The sequence below is a fragment of the Hemibagrus wyckioides genome, linkage group LG20 (assembly GCF_019097595.1).
Source record: "Hemibagrus wyckioides isolate EC202008001 linkage group LG20, SWU_Hwy_1.0, whole genome shotgun sequence".
NCBI classification, from domain to species: domain Eukaryota; kingdom Metazoa; phylum Chordata; class Actinopteri; order Siluriformes; family Bagridae; genus Hemibagrus; species Hemibagrus wyckioides.
In genome coordinates this window covers 14438934-14461374 of record NC_080729.1, presented here as the reverse complement: position 1 = coordinate 14461374, position 22441 = coordinate 14438934, and the positions used below count along the sequence as shown (strand labels likewise).

General features: G+C 39.3%; 1 protein-coding gene and 1 long non-coding RNA gene across 2 annotated transcripts in view; one reads left to right on the top strand and one right to left on the bottom strand.

The window, feature by feature from the left end:
• The window catches only part of LOC131371086 (uncharacterized), a 49977-nt gene that overhangs the window by 14595 nt on the left and 12941 nt on the right, over window positions 1-22441 (bottom strand). The window lies entirely within an intron of this gene.
• Window positions 1-22441, top strand: part of LOC131371085 (CUGBP Elav-like family member 5) — a 198142-nt gene that overhangs the window by 163814 nt on the left and 11887 nt on the right. The window contains exons 6-7 of the mRNA XM_058418839.1: window positions 954-1112; window positions 11707-11851. Coding sequence (XP_058274822.1) covers window positions 954-1112; window positions 11707-11851 — 304 coding nt within the window. The remainder of the gene's footprint in view (window positions 1-953; window positions 1113-11706; window positions 11852-22441) is intronic.

Sequence of the window (22441 nt, the reverse complement as noted above, 5' to 3'; positions counted from 1 at the left end):
GCTACGAGCTAACAGCAAAAACCTGACTGTTATTTCATCATTTGTTTGAGATGTTTTGATTTTTCTTCTATTAAATGCTAGAATAATGTGACTAGCAAGCTAGCAACCCAGTAAATTAGCACCGGACTCGCTAAACACGTCGAATATTTTAGCATAAATGTTTAATGTGTTTCGAAGGGATAGCCATGCTCGTGTACTCGTTTTCTTGAGTTACGAACCAGCTTCCCTAATTATACTTGGCTACAATGAGCATCATTAGTGTAGTAAAGTTGTGTGAAAAATGTTTGCCTACACCAAAAAAAAAAAAAAAAATCCCTCTAGATGTATTTTGTTTAGTGAACACTGCATTTCTTCATATATGCGCATGTTAATAAACGCCAATTACCTGTAAATTACCAAGCGTATTCACTGGAGAGCAGATCTGCAATTAGGGACAGTCAGAAAACTCTATAAAAGGCAAAGCTCGTGACAAAACACGTCGATTAACCGGCGATCTCTAGCCCACTAAATCTTCCAGGTAAAACTTGACATTAATATAATCCTTATATAAACCTGCAGTAACTCTGCAATTTATTTGAAAGCCTATAACTCAAGGTTCACATTAGTGTGGCTATGATATTTAAATTTACACCAGCTCTATTTGTTTTGTTCCGGGTTTTCAGCAGATTCATATTTCTTGTGTAAACACCCCAATATATACGATTTACGCACATCCACGCTCGATAACATGAGGCTCAGTGAACGGCAGGTCCATCCTATATGACGTCACAGCACACAAGTTCATATATTTAGTCAGTGATTTCTAAAATTGAGAAGATTTGTAATTATTTTTTCATTTGACAAATTAATATATATACATATATATATATATATATATATATATATATATATATATATATATATGTTGTTGCTCTAACTCTTTCTCATGTATTTGTGTCTTTTTCTGTGTCTAGGGAGCATCCTCTAGCCTGGTAGTGAAGTTCGCAGACACTGATAAGGAGAGGACCATCCGCCGCATGCAACAGATGGTCGGCCAGTTTGGCATCTTCAACCCTGCTGTGGCTCTGCCATTCAGCACATACAGCAGCACCTACAGCACCTACACACACGCTGTGAGCGCACACCCACACACTCACACATACGCGGTTACACCCACCCACCCCCACGTCGACGTAAACAGAGCTACGCCTTTTAACGAGTGCTCCCTGACGAGCACATGATATAAGAACGCATGGTATATATTCTTCTGCACACACTCAGAGGAGGCTAGGGACACATGAAGCACTCCTTCCATCCATACAGACCGTTCTAGCTGCCCATATCAAAGCCCGAAGGTCTTGTCATCGTCTTTTTTTCATCAGCGTTGAATAATGCATTAACATCATTGCGAATTCCACCAGCTCATGCTCGGTGAGGAACCGCGAGTTCACATGTAATTTTAACTCTGGCACTCCCTCTGGAACCTTCAGCTCCGGAGCGCAAAATCTGATTTCTGCAGTTAGGAAGTGTTTAGGATTATGATTTGTTTGCTTCATGAATATTTGAGTTTGATTGTAAGATGTCTTGTCATCTGTGCACAAAAGGAGGTGGGGGCACATTTCGGGGGGTTCGGAGGCAAGGCTTTGTTAAAAAAAATTCCGAGGGAGACATGAACGTCTCATGAACGAGGGAGACACATCAGCCATACATGAGCATAATAACGTAGTTAAATCCAGTCCAAGAATGCAAAAAGCTACTTAAATATTAATATCATTAACAGTAACATTAACATCTGGAATTCTACCCTTTTTGGAATATCCAAGGATCAGCATCATTTACATGATCCTGACTCCTAGAGGTTATTTGTTTATGAGTATAGGAGAAGAATTTGTTTCAGTTGCAGCTTCACAGATTTGCACATTCCCTCCATTGAGTTCTCCAGGTTTCCCCCCACAAACATCCCAGTAGGTAGATTTACAAACTGGTTTGCCGTCCAGCGTTCCATGTAATAGGCTCCGCAACCCAAACTGGGATAAAAAAGACTACAGAAGACGAATGAATGAATGAAAATCTAAAGCATGAGCATGAACCCAGCCAAGATAAATGATATCGTTATAACTAGCGCAAACATTAAACCTAAAAGAGAGGAAAAAACCCCCGAAATCATTCTAAAATGCAATCCATTTATACATTCCCTGCCATTACAGTGTGAACGAAGAAAAATCTAAATATTCATGAACTACTTATCAAACGTAGACATGCATGAAAATGCTGAATGTGCGTGAACGTAATTGATCTTCATCAAGTTCCGAGTACATTTCTGGCTGAGGTAATGTATTCAACAAAAAAAAAAGGGAAAAAAAAGAAGGTTGAAAATATTCATGAGCTGCTTATCGAACGATAATGGGATTAGATATAGATATACTTTTTTTTGATATGCCAAATGTGGCCTCCTTTAAAGGCACTAGGAAGAGCAGTGCTCAGAAGAGCGGATTAAACGCAACATTAAAACGGAGGCTTTATGCTAAAGACTGATCCGTTCTAATCTCGCGGACGTGCCGAAGAATCTATACGGCGCTACAGCTGGATCTACTCGTCCTATATATAGAATTTACCCTGCAGGCACCCAACCTTAATTACAGTGTGATTGTGTGTGTGCATCTGTGCATGTTTCTCTCCCATGTTTTTTTATGAATGCAGGTGTTTGAACGTAGATTTAAATGCACTTGCGCCCGTCATTCCTGAGGGATGCTTTGCTATCCCTTGGAGCCAAAATGCAGCTGTACAGTTGGCTTTGATTTATAATCAATAATATAATAATTGTATCAGCACCAGAGTAGCAGAGTCAACTAAACTAGCTCTCTGTGTAGCAAGAAAATCTTTACGAACATGTTGGAACTAAAAAGCTTAAAAACTTCAAGATGTTCTGAAAATTTAATAGCGGATCTGATATTTCAAGGATGCGGCGCTAAAGTATAGTCGCACCTGTCTTGCAGTATGAAGCTACTTTGTCTTGTTGCTTCTGTGTCTAAATGAATGAGATTTTGATTAAGAAGGTGCTCCGAAGGATGGATCAAGTCTCATTTGCCTCGCAGCCAATGTGGGCAGTTAGTTTTATGCAAAAAATTGGACCAGGTTTAATCCAACTAAGGGGTTATGGGTCTAGGGTCCATCAGTGACAATCTGGTAATTCTAGGGTTCAACATTGGCATTGCTGCCTTAAAAAACTTCCAGATTGATCCTGCACTTATCTGTGTGGAGATTCACATGTTCTCCTGGTTTCTTAAGTTTCATCCCACCTCCCAAAATCTGGTGGGTGAAGTGATGGTCTGGCATCCCATCAAGGGAGTGTTCCTGTCTTCTGACATGACCCTGACCAGGATGAAGTGGTTACTTTAAGATGATTCAATCAATCGATCATTAAAACGTAGCAATCTTCTGGTCATTTGCACCGATGTGCAAGTTTCAAAATCTTACTGGTTATATCACCATAGGCATCCATCAAGGTAAGGCCATTAGCTAGTTTTCATGATGTGACTCTCCAGAACCTAGTTTTCAATATGTGACCCTCCAGATCTGCTCATGGAGATCAGGATTTGCATTCCAGGTCATTAGAGATGATCTCCTTGGCCTCACTGATGGTATGTCTCCTCATCTTGTAGTTCCTTGGATTTGAGAATCATTTCTGGCTTGAAGGATCATTGACATTCAGGAGGTTGTTTCAGATCTCACAGGGATCTGTCACAAGTGGTTTTGAAGGGTTTTGAGAAGATTGAAGTCATTGTCAGTCAAGCTATCGTTGACATCATTCTTTACATTCTTGTTTGTCATTTAAGCAATTTGTCTGTTGCAAGCAAAGAAAGAGAGAAGTTAGTTGTTGAGTCAAAGACAATAGCCTCTCGCCACAGTCATTACACAACCTCTTCTGGCATTTCTGACAGATACAAATCGATATCTTGTTGGCAAAGTGGCAACCTGAGGGTTTGGGATTTCTGCACTTGATTAAAATGCTCAAACCTTGATACCTCCTTGCTGAAGTGGCAACCTCCTTGTCAGGTAATTCCTGAGATGTATTATGAGGCACATGGCAGAATCGTAAATAAACCGCCCAGCGTACCTCATGTTATTTTCACTAAAGATGGATGGAGATTCAGGAATTTGATGAAAACCTCTGCGTTGTAAACATGCCTCCTTTAATAGAACCACATGTGTCCATTTGGCTGGTGCACTGATTGAGATCCCGAGAGTCCCAACGCATTAAAGATTAAAGATAATGTTTGTCATGTTGCCACCGTCATATGCAACACGTTCTGGGCAGAGATTGCACGCAGTTGCATCTTTATTGACCAATTCGTTTCCACTGCTATAATAGTCACCACAACAGGCTTTGAAAATTCTGGAGGAGGTTCTAACTGTGGCTTTATCTTGGCTACTTGCCATTCAGCCATTAGCAACTCACCACTGCAAGAGCCTAGCGCAAGAAGGTAGTAGTTTGTCTACACAGTTCATTGATTTATAAAGGATTTCATGGTTAGGACTTTGTGCTAAGTTTTTCAGTTACTGTCAAGTGCATTAGTTATGAAGTGCCGCTATATGTATCTCTGTGTATTCCTTGCTTTAAGTAATCATATCTGTATTCAGATTTAAACCAGAAGTTAGTGACCCCATTTTTATTTATTTATTACTTATTTATTAAATTAAATTAAATTAAATTAAATTAAATTAAATTAAATTAAATTAAATTAAATTAAATTAAATTAAATTAAATTAAATTAAATTAAATTAAATTAAATTAAATTAAATTAAATTAAATTAAATGTTATTTTATTTATGAACCCTGTCATTATGTTCTGGAAACAAAGGAAAACAGGGCTGATGTGTTCATAGCATGTGCTCTGTGTGGGTTATATGTAACAGCTGCTTTGCTGTTTTAAAAAGGAAACGTTGAACTGAAACTGTATTTGCACAATCGCAACACAAATTTAGCACAGGCATATTAGAGCCTTGTGCAGCCTTGAGACTGCTGAGAATGGTGGCATCAAACGGTGCTTAAAAAAGGAGCAGAGCAAAGTTCCCCGCGATTGACGAAAGCAAAAGATACACTTTAAGCACTTCATTCACAGCCAGCGGACACTCACTGCACAGGGGAAATCCGATGCTCAAGGTTATGTCTGGAGCTCCGTCACAACTAACGAGCAGACAAATTCAGGAAGGGAAAAAAAAAAAAATTAAACCCCAAATAGTCTGCCTCCTATTCGAACACATTGTTAATTTAATTTGAATAATGTATTCATATTTGGTTACATTCCTGAAACACACGGGTCTATATTTATGCACATGACATACTGATGCTCACCTGGTGTGCTATCAGTGTGTTCGCTCCTCTCTGACGTCTAATCATGGACCAACAGACGGAAGGTCCCCAGGTATTCCACAATCCACCTGCTCTGTGACCCTTCATCAGTGTAAACATCAAGGACCCCAACCTAGTCTCAGCTTTCCACAAATCCACACCCATCTCTCTCTCACACACATACACACTATTCTTCCACTGATATAATTATTAATGCAGCTAATTAATATTACGTCTACACCTAAATATAACTAACCGTAGTGAGCAAAAGGAAACCTTTTGGCTCTCGTTTTTTTAGAAGAAAAGAAATAAAAAGAAAAAAGCTGCTTTTGTTTTTACTCTTTAGTGTTCCACATGGGGTTCAGCCAAATGTTGCTATAAGGTCAGAACTGTCGAATATTCCTAACTTGAACCCTGTAACCCTTAACTCTTTGGTATTGTTCGGCTCAAACTGACCCCGGGCGTTAATGGGATTTTAGCTACTACAGAAATAAAAAAAATAAAAAATACATAAAAGTCTTTTATACATATTGTCCTAAACAATATAGATAACATTTGTGATTAATGTTTGCAATTACTAGATCACATTTAACAATGAAACTGTCACTTATTTTTGTAACAAAATATAAAATAAGATAATAATAATAATAATAATTTAAAAAATAAAATAATAATAATATTAATAATAATAATAATATACAATAAAATTATAGTAAAGACCATGGTGCCATAAGTTTAGAAATAAAATTGAACAGGAACAATGTTTCAATTATTATTTATTATTTTTATCTGATTTAAAGAAATTATAGATTATTGCAGTCACTGGATATGAAATACAGTTGTCAAAAATGCACCAGGAAATGCAGAAAATTTACAACAAACACAAAATACTTTTATTACAAATGTAAAACGGGTCAATTTGAGCCGAACACCACAAAAGGGTTACCAAATTATATGAGAATTTGGTTAACCTTGATGCAAGAGAACTTTAAAAATGGCATTAAACATTAAACAGTTCAACTCTGTCTTGTGTGTGTGTGTGAGAGAGAGAGAGAGAGAGAGAGAGAGAACACACCCGCTGCTATCCAAAATTGTCTTGCATCTACACTGAGAATACGTCACACATTTAGCGTCTGTTGTGTTAAAATGTATGGGTGGTGCATTTTGTACTGATACTTCTCATATTTAAATAGTTTGCTATGTTTAATTGTTGTCGACTGTGTTATTGATATTGTCTGCGTTTTCGCCGAGAATATATCACACGTTCAGCACTTTATCGTGTTAAAGTGTACAGGCGGTGTTATTCCAAAGTCCTACATTTTGAACTGAGAATATTTAACACATTCAATTGTTCTCCAGGTGGGAGCTCTTTACTTCTGCTGTTTCTGTGTGGGATGTGTTGGATTTGAAGTTCTTGCCAATTACATTAGCATAATAATTAAGAGAATGTTCCAGGAAGAAGGTGACGCTTGTGTTAAATATGGATTGGCATGAGTTGGGGTTGTAAAGTGTGCCCAGAGTACAACGTGGTAGTCTTGAGATGAGAATATTTTACAGACAAAGCTGTATGCAAATAGTGTCTGAATGAGATGAGTGAAGACTAAGTGGATGAGTGAAAAACAGGATAGAGTTGATTGGATTACTGCAAGCACTAGTCAAAAATTGTCAAAATCAACATTCACAGATTGAAAAGGAGTTAGATGATTAGCGGGAATAAACATAACATTTTCGAAAAGTAGGACGTCTGAGTCTGAATAGACCTTGCTATCTAGACAGCAATATCACTATAAGCAAAGCTCCACCAACATAGTACAACCTTTCATTTGGGGGAAAAGGAGCATGGTGCAAACAGCTGCAAAGTGTGTCATGACATGGATTCCTTATATTCATCCCGAGAGCTTGGAGCACCAAAAACAAAAATCAGTGATTTTTCCAGTCCAAATTTACAGACTTCATCGTGGCAGAAACTTTCAGATTTCAGCTAAACTAGCAGTAGAGCGTATTAAAAGAATGCTCCAGATCATTTAGCTACAAAATCTTTAGCTTTCATGTTTAAGTACCTCAGAAATGTTGTAGAATGTTTCCATGATTTGGAAGACTGAATAAAAGCAATCGTCTCAAAGTTCTATTCAAAGATTATATCTATAATATAGTTTAGAACTTTCCAACCTACTCTTTGTGGTATCCATGTACAGTTATTATCCTATTCTTCCTGATGCCACAGACTGAGAAGGTCAGTCCAGAGTTCCCCCTCCCTAGCCACAGATTTCAACTCCTCCAGTGGGATCCCCATGACATATACTGTAACGTAATCCCTCCAATGGTTCCTGGCTATGCCCTGGGGTCTCCATCTGGTGGGACCTTCCTGATAAAGCTCTAGTTGTAGCCAAACAAGAGGTTTCCTTATGATGTACCCTAACCATTTAAACTAGCTCCTCTTGATCAGGAGTAGCAGTAACCAGCTGTAATAAGCAGGAGAATCTGCTATTTGTACTTATGACCTTATTCTTACACCACAGGTGAGGATAGGTCACCTAGATGTAGTACTACATCAGCTGTAACACTGCTGCCTTTTTTGTCAGTCTGACGCTCTCTTTTTCAGTTACTACAGTTACAGGAATAAGATCTCAAAGAACTCAGTTATCTACAAATACAAGGGATGTTATCTCTAGGCCCTCCAAATGGGACACGTCTCCAACTGGCTCCATCTTGATATCTTGTCTGAGTTGCACAAATGCAAAATAGCGACCCAGATATCCTGTACTATCAATACCTTACACAAAAAGATATCAAGGCACCTGATGATAGGCCTTCTCCAAATCCACAATACACAATGGATTAACTTGCTCTCATGAGGATTAACATGCTGTCATGAGGCCTCATAAAGTAGTGCAAGTATAAAAAGTTGGTCCACTGTTTTATGGACAGAACTTGCATTATTCTTCATGAATCCTAGTGCAGTCTCTCCATAAGCCTAGCACATCCTCTGGTGCCTACTAAATAGGCACTATCATCCCAGTTGGCCAGCCCAAGACCACCGACTTTATCTTTAGGACTAGCAAAGTGTTGAGTCTCAGCCACAGAAAGGTCACTGCTTTCTGAAGTGAAGGTATACCCACTGGTTTAAGGAGTTCCTCAAAGTGGTCCTTCATCCACTCACTATTATTCCCAGAAGAGGTTAACACTCCTTTGTCTTTGCTCATGCATTTCTTTGCATGTCTTGGCTCCCTCTCCTGAGGCTCTGAATGGTTTGACAGAGCAAGAGAGAAGGGTCTGCCGTTTTCTTTACCGAGGTGCCCAAAACATATAAATGAAGACATCATGACCTTTAACCATGCGGCTAGCTGCTCTGGTACCAAGTCCAATATCGTTTTTTCTTATCGATAATCCTTGAATTGTGCATCTCTCAAGTTCAGATCTGGGACCACCATCATGCACCATCCAGGTATTTCATTTTTTCTCAAATTCCCACTGAAGTTGCCTTATGGAGTCAGTCAGAGTATCCCTCTTGGACACTGGCTTTGCCTCCTCCATGAAGGCTTATAGTGAACACTGCTACAATATTTTGGGCATATGCAAAAAGATCATTTAGTTTCCTTCCCGATACTTAAAATCTTCTCAAAACAACTCAGTTGTCCACTGGGAAAAACTCCCACTCAGGCAGGGACTGGTGTGGTAAGTAAACAAGTTTCATTTAATGTATCACACATGTTGTATTGTTGGCCCTGAATCTCTATGAAATTTCAAAAAAGCATTCTCCAGTGTATCCTTGACCATGTAATGTAACATCATCAGAAAACGTAATTGTTTGAAAGAAAAAAAAAGAATCTGATGAACAGGAGACATAAACCGATCAGGTAGAACATTATGAGCACTGAGAGGTGAAGTGAATAACACTGATTATCTCCTCATCATGGCACCTGTTAGTGGGTGGGATATAATAGTCAGGGCTGTCTTAGCAGCAAAAGGGGGACCAACACAATATTATGCAGGTGGTCATAATGTCATGCCTGGTCGGTGTATGAATAAGTAGCAGAAGACAACATTTGCAATAGCCCCCCAAATATTACTTTAGAAAAATACAGGAAGGGGGTTCTTCTAGAGAAGAGATAGAATGATAAAGATCAGCAGAAGGGCATCTTTGACAGGTGTCAAGGAAGAGAGACATTGTACTTCTTGCATGCAATTCAAGACCTCAGTCTGACAAGGAACGTCCCTTTGAAATGGCCTGACACCACCCAATATGTCAGTCAGTGAGATGGACAGATATAGAGAGGAGAGGGTATGATAAAGAAAAGGAGATGGAAGCGCAGAACATGGCTGTGATCCATATCTGAATCCACTGGGGTGAAGCCCAAGGATTTGTCTGTGGCTTTTCAGAAATCTCCCTCCACTGTGCAGTTTGAAGCATCTATTGCTATGCTACTTTTCAGCTAAACAAAAGAAGGTTCAAATTACCAAGACTACTGAATATAATACGAAGAAAAGCCTGAGAAAACACTATTCCAGTGAAAAGAATAAGTTATGACAAAAAATAATGCCAACTGGCTTAGCTTATGGAACTATTCCCGGTTCCTGTTTGCTAACCCTGAGACATGGCTAGTCGAAATATAATCAGACACAAATCTTCTAAAGAGTATTAGCTTGACTTAAAGAGTTATATGTTCACAGCCCATGTTCTCCTGGCTGATTAAACACTGTTTTGATCGGATCAAACAGTGTGTTTGATGAACACAGCCAAACAGCGAGCGAAAGAGATGAAACTTGACTTCGAGATTGATTTTCGGAATGAAAGAGATGAGAGATACTATAATCAGGGACTATTTCAACAGATCTATGCGTATGCCAGGTGCATTCACGGACACACAGGGTCTGTAGACGCTCGCTCATCTTTCCTCCGGCATTGTCTCTCTTGGCTCGCACCCTCGTTGTCTTTAAAGTTCTTCCACCAAACAGGGCTTAGTGAAAGCAATGCCAGAAGCAAGACATCAGGGTTGTAATTTGACCATTAAACATACACTCTGACATGCATACACATAAACCGGTGACCCCTAATAATACTATGAGTAGTTGTGATGACAAACAATTCATAGTTGACTGGATGTTATTTATTTCGCCGCAATTGGAGGGTCAAAGTGACCTTGCTCTACATCCTTCAGATTCCACGCATGATAATGGTTTAGCTTATAGATCTGTGTGGTCTGCTCTCCTTTTAGCCATCTAATATACAGATACTGGATATTAAATCCAACTTTGGTTTCTTAACCTATTTAATCATTTGACTAAAAGGCTAGTTTCTAATTATATTAAGAAGGAATCTATTTGGCCCTGATGGCTCATGGATTGCATTGAAACAAAAGACTCCTTTAATATAAGGAAGCTTGTTGGTTGGGTCAAAGTTTTGTAGATCTCTAATTCACGGCTAACTTTACATGAAATCCAGTTCATCCGAGTTGTCCAGCCTAGGAACTTTCAATCTGTTATGGATGAGCTTGCTAGCTAATATGTCAGTATAAGCTTAGTTTGCAATCCAGTAGATGAGTGTTAGTGTTTTTATGTATTCTAGGTAAGCATTTTAGCTTCAGGAGTGTGGTCGCTAGCAACGAATATGGTACTAGCCGTCGGCTATGGAAGCTAGCCTTATCCACATTTGCCTCCAGCTACCTAGCTAGAATCAATTTTGATTTAGATTTGATGGAGAACTTTTGACCAGTTCTCTTTCCCTTATGAACCCTCACTTCTCTTCTTGAGTACTGAAGCAACCTGGACAAAAAGTCTTTTCATTTTTTACAGGATTTGCACACAGACTAGAAATTTCTCCTGGTGAAATGTATTAGATAGCACTACCTACATATCCAAATCAAGTTCCAGTTTAATTATACTGCCACATTTGTCCAGGTGCAGATATATAATTCCTGATATGTTTAGTGTTACTGTTTTTGTATTCGCAGTAGTGGCTCAGTTACCGATTTCCATCATGCCATTTTAAAAATCAGCCCTAGCTCGGATAGAGCATTTGATATGAAAGTGAATCTCGAGTCTGATGAGTTTCGGTCTGACAGATTGGCCTTTTAAGGTTATTGATTCAGTGTGGTGTTGCCATGGTGACAGTCTTACTGTAATTACCTTTGTTTGGCAGGGTGTACAGGGAATTTGTGTTAATTTATTTAATAATCAGTGTCTGAGTGGTGCTGGTTCATAACTTATTCAGTGTGAGTGTGTGACAGGCTCCTGTGTGTGTGTTGGGTGGTTGGAGGTGGGAGGATTGGGGGGGTTCTACTTCAAGAGGATTAAATGTTCAGTTAGTTTATTATTTATTATGTGTACATTTTTGGAAGAAAACACTCTATTTCTTTATTCCTTCACCCTCACAGCTGATGCAGCAGCAGGCGGCCATAATGGCTGCGTCCCATGGTGGCTACCTGGCACCCAGCATGGCATTTCCGGCTACACAGATCCACCAAGTGGGGGCGATCAACATGAACGGCCTGCCGCCCACTCCCATGACTCCAGTGTCAGGTCAGTCAGAGTCACTGCTACACAAATACACCTCAGTGTTGTGGCCCGAAAACATCATGGCCCCTCACACACACGGTAATTACAGCAATGCTGATGCCGTAGACAACTACATATATGTCAGGATCTAGACAGTGTGGTAAATGTAATATTTCAGCAGATCAGATTTACACAGCAGAGCTGATAGACACGACATCTCCAGCACCGCTACACCCAGATCCTCCATGGTGGTTTCTCCAATTACATGCAGATACGTAAACAGCTAAGAGTAGCTCATCAAACCAGAGACTAGACACAAGGCTTGCTGTCAGACTTTTCATTTTGTTTACTCTCACTGGTCTGATTAGCGAAAAAATTGATAACAAAAACACAAGAAGTATGAGCTTCATCTTGCATCACATCACTCCAGAAAAGGAGCTTCTCCTTTGTTTCCACATTCTCAGATCAAATGACTTCGAAATGGATTTTTTTGTTTTTGTTTTTGGCTGCTAATTTTCCGGTCTTGCCTCATTTCACAAGGAGACTGCAAGAATGTCAGGGGCAATTCAAGTAAATAAAACTTGCTTTAGTAAAAGAGTTAATTCACTTGAATGTGAATCGACATGACACACGAAAGAGGAATTTGTTTACGATTATAGTTCTTTTATTTTGCCATTAGTTCACTCACACTAAACCTCTGCTTCGCCTTTTTTTTTTAATGTTGTTTCTTACTCACAGGTCTCCCAAAAAACAGCTATTATTATTATTATTATTATCATCATTATTTTTATTATTATTATTATTATTATTATTATTATTATTATTATCATCATCATCATTTTTATTATTATTATTATTATTATTATTATCACTCCAAAATGTTATGACGCAGAACCTGTGATAAAAATGCTGTAAGTCCAAGGACTGTGCAGGTTTGACAGTGTGATCATTTGTAACAGTTCCCCATGTACCATCCAAAGAAAAACAAAAAACAGGTTTTGCTCGCACTTTTAACAAGACACCGCAAACTGGCTTTGTGAAGACTTCCACAGACATCTAATGAGGAGGGTGAGGTTGAGGGTGGCCAAAAATAATACAGAAATGCACCACTTACTGTGTGCACTCCAGCACACACGTTTCTCATGTTTCCAAGCTTTAAAATCTGAGTGCATTTATTTTTGAGTTTGAAATAGACAAGCAGGACTATTGTTTGGCTGGTTATGTGATTAAAGGAAAGATTTGAGGTGGGACAAAAGGATTTAAATGAATAAATAAATCGTGTTGAAAACCCAGATTTGAATGGGTTTTCCCTTTCATTTACAAACCATGTACATGAAGCTCCGCCCCCAAAATTTAGAGGCTCAACTAGATTTAGCCTGATAAACAAAAAACAAAAATATTCAAAGCCTCTGTAAACATGTCATTTCATCTCATAATGCTCAAGGTCCGATGAGTTGAAGGTGCGAATGGGTGTTGGGGGTGTGTCTATAAAATGACTGACAAGAAGCATACAAATGAGCCTGAAGGCAGGTTTTAAATTTTTTTTTCTTTTCTCAAAGATATTATACTCGTTCTGAGCCAAGCAAAAACTATTATTTGCTATTTCTAATTAATAAATTAATTAATTTTCATTTCTACAATTTTTTTACATTATTTGTATTAGTAAGAAATGAATAACAAGAACATAAATGTAAATTTAAGCAGCAAATTGAAGTCTGTGTGTATATGTACAGGTGTGTGTGTGTGTGTGTCTGTTAGTCGCTTATGTAGAAATGATCCAAAAAAAACAAAAACAAATCAGGATCATTGCACTCTGTGAAAATATTTCAGACTAGAAGACTAGATCTAGTCCCGCCCACTTTCACCAGTATTTTTTATTGTCATTTAACACTAAATCAAATTTCTGCGAATTTCTGTTCTAAACACTTCTGTGTGAAAGAGCACTTGTAGAGTTGCACATTACTGTCCAGTCGCACTCTAGAGGCAGATCTGTGTCTCATGCCAGATCACAGAGCCAGATCCGGACTGGTTTGTGGTGGCTGCTGAGACCGGATTTAAACATGATGGAAAAACCTCCCAGACGCTGTGGTAGAGGCAGCATCGCTGTAGTCTCTGTCTACACACACGAGCGCATTTTAGGAATAATATATCCTGAAATTGTGTAAAATAAAACACAGGTTTATTATTGATTTGCACGTTTTATTACACCGCTTTATTTACTTTTGTCACTGGTGAAAAAGAACTGAAGCTGGAAATGTCATTTGCAGACTATTTATGGCGAAATTAGAAGTTGCACAATCCCTAGTGTGTTCATCTTCTCTATGCCATGGCATTTCATACAATCTGTGTGTGTGTGTGTGTGTGTGTTAGCATTAGAGAGAGCCCTCCCACTCTCTTCGTGTCTTTCTTTTACAGACCTTCTATCCCTCTCGATCTCTTTCGCTCTCTCTCCACTGCTTATTGTACCCCATGTCTCTCTCTCTCTCTCTCTCTCTATCTATCTATCTATCTATCTATCTATCTATCTATCTATCTATCTATCTCTGTTCTGCATATTTTTCTTTCTATCTTTACCCCATGTCTCTCTCTCTCTCTCTCTCTCTCTCTCTCTCTCTCTATCTATCTATCTATCTATCTCTCTCTATTCTGCGTATTTTTCATTCTATCTTTACCCCATACCATTCTCTCTCTGTCTATCTCTCTCTCTCTATCTATTTATCTGTCTCTACCTCCCCATTGCTTCTCCCTTCTTGCTTCTTTTCTTTATCCCATCTCTCTCTCTCTCTCTCGCTCTCTCTCACTCTCTCTCTCTCTCTCTCTATTCTGCGTATTTTTCATTCTATCTTTACCCCATACCATTCTCTCTCTCTCTCTCTCTCTCTCTCTCTATTTATCTGTCTCTACCTCCCCACAGCCTGTTTTTTTCTTGCTTCTTATCTTTATCCCATCTCTCTCTCTCTCTATTCTGCATATTTTTTATTCTATCTTTACCCCATACCATTCTCTCTCTCTCTCTCTCTCTCTCTCTCTCTCTCTCCCTCTCTCTCCCCACTGCCTATTTTTCTTTCTATCTTTACCACATCTCTCTCTCTCTCTTTCTCTCTCTCTCTCCCCCTCTCTATCTCCCTCCCTCCCCTACATGTCCTCAACCCCTGATTACTGAACTCAAGCTCGTCCGTGTTCGAGTAGCTCTTGTGCACCCACTTGACGTGATTGCAAAAATTAGTAGAGGAAGTGGAAGCAGCGTTTTCCGCGCATCGGTTCGCCACATTAACAGAGAGCTGAACCGGAGAGAGCTAAGCTAGCGTAGTGTATGTCCCGGGAGTCCAGTGTGTGGAGGGCTAATCAGGAAAAGGTGATCATCAGAGAGAAAAGGTCACTCCGTAAAGGTTTCAGCCCTTTAAAGGGTTTCCGAATTTGTGTAAAGCCACACGTTAACTTAGTTTTAAGTCATTTTTCTAGAGAACGATATGGATTTGTCAGATTATAAAGACTGAGGCGTTTGAAAAGGAAGGCTTATGTGGATGTGGATCAATACCATTCATTTTAATCAGCGGCAGAGGTTCGGATCAAAGCATTAACACGTCTGTGAGGTGATTTCTATTTTTTTTTTTTTTAACGTGATCAAAAATGTCAGCCGGCGTTGTTCGCTATCTTGTAATCTGGGTGCTAAAAAGGAAAGCTGCCTTTCGCACCTTTGAAAGGCGAAAATGTTTTTAATCCTAATCCTTTCGCAGCATTGAAAAGCCTTATAGAAGTTCAACTCAAAGTTGCACAGAACAGGAAACTCTTTAATACACACAGAACATATGGTATAATCTCTTTTGCCTAGAATATGAACGGTGTAAGAGCAGGACGCTGAAGCTGCAGCTTTCTCAGGCCTCAGTGCTAATCAGTGCCAGCGACTGGAACACATGGCAAGTTCCTATTGATTTGTGCCAGTCAATAACATGGAAGAGAGGCAGCCATGGCATCTGCATTTCACATAGCTATCAATGTTTCCAACTGCAGGAGATTAATGAGAGGAATCCATAAAGCTGAACAGACGCTGGAGACGTGAGGAACCTAATTAATTGTTTGTTTACAAGTTTTTTTTTGTGTTTTGTTTTTTTTTAAAAATAAAATACACTTTTTAAAGTTCAGAAGTTGAGAGCTAGCGATATTATATCATAATAACACCATAATGTCAAAAACAAATCGGCATGGACTAATTTAAAAGACATCTGTAAGACGTCTTGTCCACCGGAGAGAATATGTTTTCTCATCCAGTATCAGTGTGTGGTAGCCCCGCCCCTTTTCAGCTACATAAGCAAAGCTGCAAATGTATGAAGTGTCCAATATTCTACTATTCTTTTTTTTTTTTTTTTTTTTTTTGGTTGAGTAAGTGTATCATCCAGGTACTTGAAGTCCACTTCTTTTTGTTGGAATTTTAAGTGTGAACACTCTACTCACTATTTATACTACATAATGACTTTGAGTAGTATGCGATTTGGGACACACCTTGAGTTAAACCTTGCATCAACTGATTTTTGTAGTAATGTAGCTTGGGAAATAATAGCTTAGGAAATAAAGCAAGATTTAACACAGGGTCATTATATATGGATATACCGTATACACCGATCAGGCATAACATTATGAGCACTGAGAGGTGAAGTGAATAACACTGATGATCTCCTCATCATGGCACCTGTTAGTGGGTGGGATATATTAGGCAGCAAGTGAACATTTTGTCCTCAAAGTTGATGTGTTAGAAGCAGGAAAAATGGGCAAGTGTAAGGATTTGAGCGAGTTTGACCAGGGCCAAATTGTGATGGCTAGACGACTGGATCAGAGCATCTCCAAAACTGCAGCTCTTGTGGGGTGTTCCCGGTCTGCAGTGGTCAGTATCCATCAAAAGTGGTCCAAGGAAGGAACAGTGGTGAACCGGCGACAGGGTCATGGGCGGCCAAGGCTCATTGATGCACGTGGGGAGCAAAGGCTGGCCCGTGTGATCCGATCCAACAGATGAGCTACTGTTGATCAAATTGCTGAAGAAGTTAATGCTGGTTCTGATAGAAAGGTCTCAGAATACACAAAAGGGGGACCAACACAATAATAGCCAGGTGGTCATAATGTTATGCCTGATCGGTGTATTCCAACAAGAAGAAGTGCATTTCAAGTACCTGGATGATGCACTTATTCAACCAAAAAAAAAAATGAATAATGGAATGTTGGACACTCCATGCACGTTGTGTAGCTGAAAAGGGGCGGGGCTACCAGGTGCTGATGCTCAAATGTTCAAGATCTCCGACGACACTGTGGGGAAAAAATCGTCTTACAAATGTCTCTTAAATTAGTCCTCCATTATATTAAATTAGGCAGATTTATTCAATTAGTCTAATTATTTAAATTAGTCCTCTCATATATTTTAAAATGAAAAGGTTACAATTTAAGGGTTAATGGAATATATTCAAATTTCTCCAAGTATTTCCAAGAAAGAAACATGATTATTTAGAGTAAGACACTGTGTTATCTCTTCTTATGTATATTTCTCTCCTCTGAACATGATATACATATAGAGTAAAAGGGCCAAATTTCTCTCATTAGCAGCCTCTTTAATTTTTATGCGTATCTAATACTATATTAGTTGAAAGCAATATAATTTCCATACCTTCCTTTTAGAATTCGTTTGAAATACAGGAAATACACGGGTCTGTTCATGACCATTTACACCCACAGAGAAAACTGTTCATATTTCATTTAAGACAACCTTTAATTATATCCCTAGCTTGCTTTTTCTCTCAACGTGAAATGACTCGATGACTTTCAATGACTTCGAAACAAAAATAATCAGGTATCATTATGGAAATGACTTCATGCATTTGTAATACTCAGCAAAAGAAGCAGTGTTTCTTCGAGGGAGGATATTAAGGATGAGCACACTAAATTAAGAAAAAAATTCCAGACATCATAATTGTACAGGTTGTTGTGTGAAGTAGTCAAAATTCCAGCAAGCTTAGTAGAGAGAAATAGGATTAACATAAGTGTGATCTCCATCCATCTAGATATCCATCTTCTGGACCACTTATCCTACACAGGGTCACATGGAACCTGGTGTCTATCCCAGGGGACCCAGGACACAAGCCTGGGGTCTCCCTGGACATGCACAATCACACACACACAGAATATTTAGAGATGCAGGCAATCAACCTACAAAACACACCTCCAGTACCCAAAGGAAACCCCCGAAGCATAGTGAGAACATACAAACTGTGCGCACACAGGAAAATCAAACCCTCGACCCTGTAGGTGCGAGACAAATGTGCTAACCTTTCATCCACTCAGGTGTGATCTCATCTACTAAATTAGTCATTCATCTCTATTCAGAGTCGCTCGATCCGAACTGCACACAATGTTAAATCCTGATGATTATGTACAGGAGCAGGCTTGGCACTTATTAGCATATTCACACACACACATGCGAGGACACACTGTGTGTTTAGCAGACGTACAGTAAGTACACTTTGTTTAGTGCCGGCTCAGCAGTATCAGTCAGTGTCAGTGTGAATAACTCGGTGAGGGATCACGGTGCTGGTGGTGTGTTGGAGGCAGGGCTGTGTGCGAAAAACCCTTTGAAACCGGCATTGATGCCTGAATGCTGCATACACTAGAAAATGTATTCAGTAACGTATTCCGTTAAAATACATGAAAAGAGTTACCGCAGGGCACATTTTCAATACGACTGTGCTGCATCATCAATACAGCTGAAGTCACACTGTCCTTCAATGTTATTGGTTGGCTTTGTGATGGTGAATTGCTTTTTGGGGATCAGAATCGTACAAACAGACTGTAGAAAATCAGATCACAGATCAGAAAAGTTCTTTAAAGAAGCTCGGCTATTAATAGAATATATTGTCATAACTGAAGAGTTATCACTTCAGACTGTGATAGAGGAAAAATCTTGCTATAAAAACAAATTGTATTTAGATATAGATAAGCAGGAATCCAAGAAAGACTATTGCTTGTGATCTCTGGGTGGGCGGGATGTCAATATTCTCTCCCCTGCCAATCAGGAAGAACTGAGAGCATGTATTATCGCCACACATACATCACAGCACAGTGGAATTCTTTTCTTCGTGTATCCTAGCTGAGGAAGTACAGGGGCGGTCAGGTATGATGGAGCAGAGAGGGTTAAGGGCCTTGCTCAGACGCCTAACAGTGGAGCTTGGTAGTGCCGGGGCTTGAACCTCAATCCTCCGATCAACAACTCAGAGCTTTAACAGCTCAAGCTACTACTGCATGAACAAGCTGAATAAGCTAATGGATATTTCAGATAGAGTGTGGTACCATAAAAAAAATCCCCCAGCCAAAAAAAAATTATAATGAGAAGGTCCAATTAAAGAAAAAGGTATAGATGTTAAATTAAAGAAAATGTGCATTTGTCACATATACACAGCACAGTAAGATTGGAAGTTGGGGTAAAAACGTAGGGTCAGGCATGATACAACACCCCCTGGAGCAGAAAGAGCCTTAATTAAGGGACCAACAGTGGCAGCTCAGCAGTACTGGAGCTTTTGAGTGACTATATAAGAATATGATAAGCGGTTCAAATCAAATGTTATAGATACAAACATGAACCAAATCACACCTTTATCCTATATAAAAATACGTAATCAATATTCATGAAGGTATAACAAGCAAGATGTGACAGTCTGTCTAGGTTATACAGAAGATACTAGATAGTAGAACATTCTGGAAGATACCAGAACTTTGTGATAGTAAGGTCAGGAAAGGTCAGATGCTATAATTGCAGGGGAAAAAAATAGGTACAAGTGACCACAATCAGTGAAAAATCAATAGCAAGAGTAAGCCTTACTACAACAGGACCAAGCCAGACAAAAGCAAGAACAGAGCTCTTCTGTCAAGTCAATTGTGAAAGATTATACACTCTTTTAAAAAAAAAAAAAAAAAGAGGTTCCTCTGGGCTCTCTATAGAAGCATGAGGTTCTGGGGTTGGCCAGTAGAACCTTTTCCTAAATAAATGTTGTTTCTTGTTGAGAGCAACAAACTTTTATATTAAAGCTGTTCTATAATTCATGGTGTGAGGTGTGAGGAGAAATCAGTGCCATTACCTTGTGGAATTTTATCTATATGTAGATAACGCTGTGAGATGTTTTGAAATGATGTGATTATGAATAACAGATTTTAGAAGAGCAAAAGGTTTATTAAAATCTGTGAAATAATTCAAACTGATATGATAGAAAAACTATCTGATAGAAACTACTTTTCTTTATTATTTTTTCTAAATTTGTATATAACAACAACATAAATAATAATAATAATAATAATAATAATAATAATAGTAATAAAACTGTCACCTCAGGCTTGCTCATTAGGGATAAATGTTAGAAATAAATAGTAAACTTTAAACTTTATCATTTTTTCTGTTTCTATACTTCTGTAAAGCTGCTTCGAGACAATGTCCAAATACTGCCTGATATTATGTTGGTCCCCCTTTTGCTGCCAAAACAGCCCTGACCCATCATGTACTGTGTATTCTGACACCTTTCTATCAGAACCAGCATTAACTTCTTCAGCAGTTTGAGTAACAGTAGCTCATCTGTTGGATCGGATCACACGGGCCAGCCTTCACTCCCCACATCCATCAATGAGCCTTGGCCATCCATGACCCTGTCACCGGTTCACCACTGTTCCTTCCTTGGACCACTTTTGACAGATACTGACCACTGCAGACCGGGAACACCCCACAAGAGCTGCAGTTTTGGAGATGCTCTGATCCAGTTGTCTAGTCATCACAATGCGATCCTAATGAAGTTCCAATGAGGTTGTAAATTGAAGAATCCCTATTAATCATGTACCAACTAAATTTTACGAATGTATGCAGAGATGAAGGAATGTTCACTTAAAATCAGAGGATATCCACCGCTCGGTTCCGACTTCACAGAGCTTCTGTGCTTAAGGTTGAACATGATACAGCAGCTTTGCTCTCAGTCCTCTACATTTCTATCACATCAACAAGTATCCTTTATAAAAAAGTTTGCACTGCAGCACTTCAAGGCAAGCCCATGCTGTACTTGAGGGAAGAGTACATAACCATAGCAAAGTCATTCAGGCGTTTTCTTTAGAGCTCTCTAAAAACCTCATGACTTTGTCTTCTTCTTTTCTTTCTCTGAGCTCGCCGGACTGCCGGAATGATCCATTGTGACTGCTTTCAATCAACATAGCTTAGTGGACATTGTTCTTATCGTTCGCAGACAGGCTCCTCGAAACGAAAGCGTGAAACCGAGAATCAATCGCATTGATGATTGTGCAAATGACATCAGGCTGACCACACAAACACGGATAGTTTCTTTCGTTTTTTTCCCCCCGACCAAATGGCATTTCTGTTCTCCTTGTAAGAGGTCAAGAGGAGGTGAAGAGCAATCGCCAGTGTCTTCAGTACCTCAATAATACTTGAGGAAGGTAATTTCATGAGGCTGTAACTTTCCAACTCTGAGGCATTCACAAAACTGTCTTTTGCACATCATTGCATTCTGAGTTTCAGCATGACGCACTGGGAATTATTTCCATCCTCCCCCCTCAATTTTAGCTATTTTCTCCTCTGCTGAAACAGACGTAAGTGCCTTGTTCCAGATTGCCGAACACTCAACCGTGGTGCATTTTGCTCTACGTGACTTCACTCTGTCATCACCTTGTTCCCCAAATTGAACAGAGTCATCTGTCTGATCCTTATCATCCTCAAAAATTCCTTAAAAGCTATTCCAAAGTTGATTCCATTATCAGTGACCTTCCTTCTTACGCTGTTCCTTCTAGTCCTCTTTTATTTTGTGGAGGACATGTTCATTTCTTTCTTCTTCTTTTTTTTTTATACACCTTCAGTCAGGGTTTGAAAAATCAGCCTGCTCTAAGACTAAAAGAGAAAAAAGGGTTTCTTTTTTTTTTTTAAGATTTGAAAGAGAAATCTGACCTCCTTTTGGTGCATCATGGTGTCCAAACTTTCCAGAATGATCTTTGTTCTTGAGTCTGTAGAATGTGCTTGAAGGCTCCATCTTTCTCCAGTTGTAGTATTTAGTATGTAGTACTTCACAACAATATATACCAGAGTCATAACCCAAGTGACTGCAGCTTTCTCCTAATTTCTTGATTTCACTGGAGCAGAGACTGCAAACCAGGCCTTCTCATCCAGCATCAGTGACTGACCTCACAAATGCGCTTCTAGAGGAATGGTCAAAACATTTCCATAAACACACTCCTAAACCTTGTGGAAAGCCTTCCCAGAAGAGTTGAAGCTGTTATAGCTGCAAAGGGCGGGACAACTCCATATTACATTCATGTGCGTGTAAAGGCAGACGTCCCAATTTTGGCCTGGCTCACAGTTTCCCCTCTAATTAATTCCAAAGGTGTTCTATCAGGTTGAGGTCAGGACTCTGTGCAGGCCAGTCAAGTTCCTTCACACCAAACTCTCATCCATGTCTTTATGGACCTTGCTTTGTGCACTGGTGTACAGTCATGTTGGAACAGGAAGGGGTCATCCCCAAACTGTTCCCACAAAGTTGGGAGCATGAAATTGTCCAAAATGTCTTGGTATGAAGCTGAAGCATTAAGAGTTCCTTT